Source organism: Crocodylus porosus, unplaced genomic scaffold, assembly GCF_001723895.1.
Source record: "Crocodylus porosus isolate Cpor-Errol unplaced genomic scaffold, CroPor_comp1, whole genome shotgun sequence".
NCBI lineage: Eukaryota > Metazoa > Chordata > Crocodylia > Crocodylidae > Crocodylus > Crocodylus porosus.
Window position 1 is genome coordinate 9,552,142 of NW_017728948.1, and position 9,308 is coordinate 9,561,449.

The 9,308-nt window shown below is 46.0% G+C and overlaps 1 protein-coding gene across 1 annotated transcript in view; it reads left to right on the top strand.

Annotated features, from left to right (window-relative positions):
• The first annotated feature begins 211 nt into the window (after positions 1-211).
• FOXI3 (forkhead box I3) overlaps positions 212-9,308 on the top strand; it is a 13,036-nt gene continuing 3,939 nt past the window's right edge. Inside the window, exon 1 of the mRNA XM_019552563.1 lies at positions 212-238. Coding sequence (XP_019408108.1) covers positions 212-238 — 27 coding nt within the window. The remainder of the gene's footprint in view (positions 239-9,308) is intronic.

Sequence of the window (9,308 nt, forward strand, 5' to 3'; positions counted from 1 at the left end):
CACCCCACCCGCTACTGGTCCATGTGAAACTCCTAAGAAGCTGCCAGTTTTGTAAGGGTTAACCAGCCCTGAACGAAATTGGAAAGAGAGTCCTGGACCATAATCACTTCTTAGTTGCCAGACTAGATGCTTTATCTTCTTAATCTCCTCATCTGGAGATATGTTCCCTTCAGACAAGAGGCAATTAGGTTATCTCTGATGATTGGGCGCTATGGGCTACTGGCTGCAAGGGACTGAAGTGAGACCAAGGAAACTACTTCAATTATGGCATGAACTATGGTGCAGGAGCTGAAAGGCCATTGTTTAATCCCCTAGAAATCATCTATGCTAACAGATAAAGGGATTTACTTCAATTTTTTTTCTCCCCAAGAAGAGTGTGTTATTCCAACTGCTAATAGAACATCCCTGCATTTAATTAAATGACAGAAAGAGAGAAGTAATTAAGGTATCAAAATCACTTTGAGGGAAATTCAAATTGACTGTCACCCTTTGATGCTGTTTAATCACCTCCAACTTGCTTGCCCTTACTCAAACCCAGGTTTGGTTTATTTTTTTTAGGGATTCAGTCCAAAAAATTCTGGATATGTAATGTGAATCTTAACTTAGCTGCAGCCTCCTGACTTTAATGGGGGAAGATTATCCCCTGTCTGCTTATGGCAGGTGTTTTTGTACCCTCCACTGAAAGCACCTGATACCTGCACTCTCCGAGACAGGATACTGTCCGAGATGGCCATTGTGCTGATGTGGGAAGGTGCCGTCTGTGTTCCTCTGGTCACGGTGGTTTCATTTCTCAGCGTTCGATTCTGCAGCTCCTACTCAGAAAAGACGTTTGAATGTTGATATGTGCGTAAAACATCTGTTCACTCTTTTTTCCCTAAGAAGAAGCGTCCTTGCTCTTTGTCTTTGTGGTTGGCAGATTTTGGTCCCCAACCCACAGCCTTCCCCCCCCCCCAATCACTCCCGACCCACAGCCCCTGCTCCCCACCTCCCTGCAGGAGGGGGGTCCCAGATGTCCCCATCCCAACCGGCCCAGAGTGCAGTAACTCTAGTTCATGGGGGAAGCGATGAGGTGAGTCCAGCCCCAGGGTGGGCAAAAGGGAAGAAGGGATGCCAGTGGCACCCCTGCCCTGGGCTGCAGCTCCCGCGCTGTGCCAGGCAACCTGGTCACACTCCCCCATCAGTGTGTCCCTGCTGGTCCAGCCCCATGAGCATGGGCACCAGCCCCTGTGCTGCCAGTCTGGCCACGGAGCTCCCTGCTGCCCCTGAAGGGTCCCCTTCCCACTTCCCCCACTGGAAGGGCAGGTGCCTGCCCCCCATCCCACCTGCCCGGTGGCAGCCCTGGTGCCTGGACAGCTCCCCCGGGGCTGGAGGGCACCTCCTCCCTACACATACACACACACATACCCCCCACAGCCCTTCAGACACTCCCCCAGCCCTGGCCCTCCAACCCTCACCCCCACAGACACAGACTTACCTGCATCCAGCTGCTGGGGCTGCTCCCACCACCCTGCTTGGCTGTATGCTGGCCATGTGTGTGCATGCACAGACACATGTGCACCTACTGCCTCCAATTACACTCCCACCAGCAGAGTGGAGCAAAATCCCAGACATTGGTTCAGACTTCAAAAAACCACCCAGAGGAAGATTGGAGGGTCCAAAAAGAGCACATGTCGGGGAAACCCCAGATGTATGGTAATCTTACTGAAATGTTCTTTCCGATCAGTCACCAAGGGAACTCATAAAAGTCATGGAAGCGTAGAGAAATAGGCCTGCAAGGAGCATCAGGAAGTCATCTCATACAATTCCCTGTTCAAGGCTCCCTTCCCACTCTAAACCATCCCAGACAAAACGTATTACTGATCTGGATTTAAAATCTTCCACTGACAGAAATTTTATGGCCTCTTTTAGAAGCTGCATATTCACTCGGGTATCCTAAATGTGATCTGTCAGCTAGGAGTTGAACAAAACAGTACTGGAGATTTGGGGAGATGTTCATAAGCAGTCACTCATATTAACGCAGAGGGTTGCCTTTTGTCTATCTGTTACTATACCACACACATGCTCTTGTGCAGCTGTGGCATCTGCGCATCTGAGATGAGCTTCCAGTATCTTGTTTTAAATTATGTTTGTCGTACTTTTGGTGATGAACTAGTTAAAGTATTACAGTATGGACTACAATGGGAGCCAGGGCACTCAACAATGGTGAGAACTAGGGCACTTCTTTTGATAGAGGTTTAAGTACATAACTTAGAGCTCTGGTTATTTTAATGTGCATCCACCACGTCTTTGGATTTAAAAAGACAGGGCTTCTCTGAGATGTGCTGGAGCCATGTTTTCAGAAGAGCCTTAGTTCAAGGAAGTGGCCAGAGCTGGAAGAGAACTGAGCATGTTGGATGCTGAAAAATCTGATCAGAAATATCACCATGGGAATGGCAGGAGCTGAAGACTACTTCCAGGAGAGGACATGGACATCTGTCCATCAGGATGGATTCCAGGACCTGGAGTTAAGTGTCTGGTGCCCCTGTACAGGGCATGGGAAGAGCTTGATGCCTCACAATGGCAATCCAAGCTTCCTACAGGGAGTCGCTTTGAGCTAGCCAACAAGAAATGGTAAGCACAGGTTTGTGTCTGCAATCCCACCCATCTTCAGAGTGGAGGCATCTGAATCAGGCACCTCCATCGATTCAAGATCCAGCACCCAGAGCCCTCTCACAAAGCTAAGTGCTTAAAATTGTCCTTTGGAAAAATGCAGCAGGATACATTCTTTTCTTTTAATTAAGCAAACCACCATGTAACTACAACTGCGTTTGGTTGGGAGCATGGTCCAGACAGTATGAAATGAGCCCCTCAGGGGTCTGTGGCTCTTGTCCAACTAGTTTCTGGATCCCAGACCACTTTGTATGGCAGATGGGTGCTCAGACTGGGGTAGTTCTGGACATCTCCAGAAGCAGAACTCTAGGTACCAAGGAACTTCAAAGTCAAAAAGGGCGATGATCCTGGATTCAATGTTGGATTTAGACACTGTATCAGGGGACCCTTATCCCTGCTACTAGAAGTGAGGGAGTGCAGGGTTACCAGGAGCCTAAGCAATAAGTCTTTGCCAGGAGAGATAGGCAGTAGGTGAACATGGTAAAGAGGAAGGCCAGAGCAATAAGCCTGTTTATTAGGGAAGGAGAGGATACCCCTGAGCCTAGCCCTGAAGACTGAATTCAGGTGACTGGAAGTGGAAAGAGGAAGGGCTTTACAGGCCTAGCTCAGGGCTAAAGGCTTAGATTAGCCCTGATGCTGGAGAAGTGGCTGAATACCTCCTGGAGAGAAGCGAGTGTGAGCTCGAGCTGTTTATGACCTGACTAAAGGTTTGGGATGGTTGGGAAACCACAGGCATGTTGTCTGGGAGACACTGCACCCTGGAGGACTTTAGCCCATTAGCTACCATGACTCCTGAATCTTTTTCTGCCCATCATTTTGTAAGAATGAGCAACGCTGTCCCTGGAGGTATGGCTTTTTATTTGTCCATAATGAAATGCATGCGTTTGCCCACACCTTGTTACCTTATGGTCTTCTCGCACTGGCAGTGACCTGTCCTCTTGTTTACCACTCTCCCAGTTTTTACATCATTTGCCAACTTTACCAGTAATGATTTTGTTTTTGTTCCAAGTCCTTTATAAACAATATTAAGGAGTAAAGGGCCAAGCACCCCATGAGACCACTCTAGAAACATCTGTTTGATGCCGATTCGCTGCTTACACTTACATTTAACCAGCTTTTAATCCATGCAATGTGTGCCACCTTGAGTTTGTACATCCTGGTTTATTCAGGTTGTGCAGCACTAAGTCAAGTTCCTTCCCAAAGCCTGTTGCATCAACATGATTAGTTTTATCAGCCAAACTCATATTGTCATTCTCAAATGGCATCAAGTTAGCTAACCGGACTTATTATACTTTTCAGGTGCCCAGAACAACTGACATTAATTATATGTGAATTCTTTATGAATAATATCCTATACCAGTTAATCAATTATTTTGCCTAGGATAGAAAGCATGCAGATAGGCCTAGAGTTACTGGAGTTAGCTTGTTTATCCTTGTTATATTTTCCATGTTAGATTTCTTCTCCTCCTTTGGGGCTTCCCCAGTATTCCATGACTTACTGAAAATCAACAGTAATGGCCTAGAGCAGGGGTTCTCAATCCCTGGGCCACAGCCGAGTGCTGGGCCATGACCGGTCAGCTGCTGGTCTGCAGCACAGTTGGCTGCTTGACCAGAAGTGGCCACGGACCAGCAAACCACAGCTCCCAAGAGCCAGGCGGAGAGGCCGCGGCTCCTTCTGCAAGGCCTGAGGCAGCACGGGGTTTGGCCCACCTCTTGCCCGGGAGCTGGTGGTATCATTACCTGTCTTCCAGCAGGATATTCTGGTCATGGTCTGCTGTGACTGCCGGGCTGCGGGTTGCTGGGCTGGGACATAAAACCTTTGGGAACCCCTGGCCTAGAGAGCTCCTTTGCCAGATCTTTTAAAACTCTTGGCTGTAGTTTAAATGGACAACCTTATTTAAAGATGTCTAACTTAAGCAAGTGCTATTTAATATCAACCTTAAATATAGATGAGGTGGAAAGCATTTATTTAATCATCGTATGATATGAACACACCATCTATTTTTGTGTGCATGTGTTTTACTCATCACAGAACAGAAATATTTATTGAAAAAATGGATTGGTATTGTCTCTAATTCTGACGGCCGTAGATTTCTCAGCGTGTTTGCTTCCCTTATCAATCAGCAAACCAAATATCCAAAGGCAGAAATGGACCCTATCAGCCTACTCCAGTGAGTCGAGACTACGGGATGAACCCTGTGTCTTAAACAATACGGATGATTGTAACAGCTCTTGTAGAAAGGGCACAACAAAAACCATCTCTAAGTTATCATCCCCACTGAAATACCCCGCTACGTTTCCAAAAGGAAGGGAAATCGTTATAAGGCAACAGTTGTTTGGTTTGATTTGCACATCAGTTCCAGACTTGATCAGGACGCATAAACCCCCCTGCTTAATACTGCTTCCAGAAAAGAAGCCTGCAAAAGACAGCCAGCCACACACATTCATCAGGTGGACTTTTTTTTTTATTAATAGTAGAAAAAAATAAGGCAGAATTAGGTTTGCAGGGATCAGTGGTGAGGATTTCTTTATGAATCTTCTTAAGCCAGAAGAGACACCGTTCTTTGAGAGCCGCAGAAAGGAATGCAGGGTTCTGAGCACTTCTGGAAACTTGTTTCCAAACACCTGGAGTGTGTGCTTAATCCATCCTCAAACAGCTGACTGACTTCTGTTTCCTCTTACCAGAATCTCACCCCTCCTTCCCCACCCCGCTCTCTTCCCATTTCTTTATATCAGCCCCAACCACCTATTTAGTCACACTTTTATTAACCTCCCACTGACACATATATATGTAGTTTACAGAGGCTTAATAAAGGACGAAGTGTTTATTAACATACGAATTGGAGAAGCGAGGTCTTATATAGCAAGCTCTTTGAGGGAGAGATATCATCTGTGTACTATAAAAACAGCTATTAATCAACCAGTACTAGGCCCCAATTCAGGAGTCTATTTATGCATGTGCCTAGTTTGAAACATGTGCAGTTTCTTGGGCTTAAGTGAGAAGGAGATGAACTGACGAGCAGGTGAGTGGTTTCTAGTCTCTCTTTCTTTGAAGACCATTGAGAAGTTTAGAGAAACCTGAGCTAGATGTGTCATAGTTTCTAGGGTCGGAAGGGACCTGAACAGATCGTCAAGTCTGACCCCCTGCCCTGGGCAGGAACAAGTGCTGTGATCATAATACCCCAGCCAGATATCTGTCCAACCTCCTCTTGCAGACCCCCAGGGTGGGGGAGAGCACCACCTCCCTTGGGAGCCCATTCCAGAGCCTGGCAGCCCTAACCATAAAGTAATGTCTCCTGATTTTCTCTCCACCCTTTTTTAAAATCCAGTTTTAAAAGTGTTGAGGAATCATCGACAGCATTCAGATATTGCCAGACACGCTCCTCATCAAAAGAATCAGAGATGCAGAAGCTTTTGTAAGCAACAGCTCACTTCATCAGATGCCACCGATGAAGCAGCTGCTTAGTCAGATGCTTACGAAGCTTTCACATCTTGTTCAATTAGTCCCTGCCTCCTGCCCGACTTCTGATTAACACATCTAACTACCACTCACCCTTATAATTTCTTTTTTTATAAATCACTTAAAAATACAAAAACCTTGAAGTGCTAAATTTAATCCTCTTTCCTAAATGAAACGGCACAAACCATGCAAATCGGCTGAGTCCTCTGTTCAGTGAAGTGACGGACCAGTTCTCATCGGTCCTTTTTGGAAACCCAAGTCTTTGGCCTTTTAGGTGTGGTATGAAAGCAGTTAATAAACAAAAGCAACAAGATTATCAGTGGCAATTTGTTGGAAATTAAAAAGATTCTTCTGAGCTATTCTGAAGCATCAAATGAGCTGTAGCTTTTAGTTTAAAAAAGTAACAAATATTTTTGGAGAGAGTGTCAATAGGAGGGGGAAAGTATAGGCTCCCCTCAGTTAAAGGCTAAAAACCATTTTGACACACACAACCTAGACCGCAATCAGGAATGCAAACACACGGCACCACGAGGGAGCCGTGTTACCCATACAGGGAAAGGATCACTGTAATACCTAGCTCTTACACAGGACTTTTCACCTGTAGATCTGCAAGCCCTTTGCAAAGGAAGTTATTACAGCTGTCTCTACCGCAAGGTGAAGTGGTTTGCACAAGGTCGCCCAGCAGGCCAGTGGCAGAGCTAGGCATTAATCTTCACTCCCAGTCTAGTGCTCTGTACAGGAAGCAATGATGCCCCCAAAATACAATTTATCAGAGTTAGTCATGGAGCAGCCTTTGGGCTTAACAGTGGCTTGAAAGTACTGCTCGTGTCTGACCTCTGAATCTTTCTGCTTGGGTAACTTTTTTCAGACTTGTGTTGAAACTGGTGAAATACTGCCCTGGCCTTATTTCTTCAGCGATTTTTACAGGGCAAACTTCTCTCTGAAAAAGTAACAGCACTAGTAACGTACGGATGGGGGAAAAAACTAGATCTTTAAGTTTATAATCCTAAATCACATTATGTTTTGGCGAAATGTAAAAGCAGCCATTTTTATTTTTTAAAGCAATTGTTAAATCAGGTGTTTTAATCAAACGTTGCCAATATGCTCCAACTACATATTGGTTTCTTAACTAGTATTTTTATGCAGGAAATCACCTAGAAAATGATACAAAAGTATGTTCAAGCCATGCAACCAGGAAAGTTTCAGTCCTCTCCACCATGTGTATGCAACCGAAACATTTACTTTATGGACATAAAAGCAATATAATAATGTTTATAAAAGCCTTTTCATTTTGTGTTTCATACTGCTCGGTAAAATAAGCGTGCTTTTTTTTTTTTTTAGGGAAAACATTATCTTTGTTGGACGTAAATCAGAGCTAATTTCTAACCTGTTTCCTTTGTTTGCTCCACACACAGCAACAGAAAGAAAGCTCAAAGAAAACCTGTTTCTCTCCAGACAAACTCTGGATCCTATGGTAATAGCTAGAAGACTCCTCCAGGTGGCTCTGCCTTTTCCCGAATAAATCCCGTCCCCGCAGTCAAAGTTGCAACGCAAAACAGGGCAATGATCCCACTAACCTCCCCCCGTCCCCGGGCTGATCACAGGCTTTTTTTCCCCTTTCTTTCTCTTTAGTCATTTTCTTTTTCAGCAAACGGATAAACCCAAATTTGTTGCAATGTTACCGACTAATCGCAGGCGCGGAGCTCTTCAAACACAGCCGGTGCCTTGCTCTTTAAGCCCAGCATCCTTTTTGTCTTTCAGCCGGCTCCGCCTGGCGCCGGGAGTCCCCTGCCCCTGGCCAGCCCGCCCCGTCCCGACAGAGCCGGGCACTTGTCGCAGCGAAGGGGGGACCAGGGAAGCCAAAACCTCGAGCTACACAGACAACGACATGAAACCCCCAGTCCTCTCGTGCCGGCTGCGACTTCCCCTGTACAAACGCGGCACACCCAGGGCAACTTCTTTCCAAAAAAAAGAGAAGAAAAAATAAAATAAAACAAGCGTTGTATATGTGCGCGCGCGTGTGTGTATCAAACACAACAAAAGCAAAAGCAAACAATATATATTTCAACTACAAATCAACTACAACTACAAATTAACTGCAAGCGCATTAGTTTATTTCTCTGGTTTGGGATATATATATACATACATACATATATACATACATACATACATATATATATATAGTTAGTTAGTTAGTTAGTTTGTTTATTTGTTTTATTTTTCTAGTTTGGGTATATATATCCACAGCCAGAATATAGATATGAGTATATGTGTGTGTATACATATATGTGCACACACACACACACACAAATATATCTATTCTGGTCGTGGATATACATACCAAAGCCCCACGTTGTCAGAGGCGAAGACACCTCCGCAGGTCCCAGGCGCGCCCCCCCGCCCCCCAAGCACCGGGTGTGTGGTGTCAGGCGAAGGAGAAGCGCTCTCTCCTCCTCCTCCCCGGCAGAGACGCGGTTGGGGCTTGGAGCTAACGCGGGGCAGCCATTCCGATTTGCCTTTAATGGCTTGTTTAGCAAATATTTCGTCGAGAGCCGAAGATGCGAGGCCGTCTGCGAACGGGTCTGCTTTTTCCCCCCAGGTATTTCTGCCTCTTTCCCCGCCGCCCAGCGCCCGGCGGAGCTAAGCGCGGCGCGGATCTCGTCTGCAGCTCCGCATTTTACCAGCGGCGAAGGGGAGCTGGATAACCATCGCCAGCCCTCGCAGACCTATCAAAGCGATGCCCCTTTTTATCTCCTTCCCGCACCCCCCGAGTATTAATTGCGTTCATTAGTCCTGAAGCGCTGCTTTCAAGATGCTCATCAGAAAGAAACCGAGAGCGGGTGAAACCTCCGAGCCGCGCCCCGGGGCGTTTGCTCTCTGGGCTTCGGCTGTTCCTAAAAGCTTAATCGAGGAGCCTTTTAAACCCGAGTGGTGCCAAGGTGCTAGGAGAAGCCAAATCTCTATATATCTATCTACCCATCTGTTGCTAGACCTATCTATTGAGATACATAGACAGACAGACTTCATAGTTGGTTTCCATACTGAACACATGCTGCTTTTAGCTACTTCATAGTTGGTCTCCAACTTCCAATCTGTCTATCTAGAAACAGACAGACAGACAGACAGTAGAGAGAGAGAGAGAGAGAGAGGGAAAGCGAAATGTATAGAGAGAGATACGGATATATAGGAAAGTTCTTGC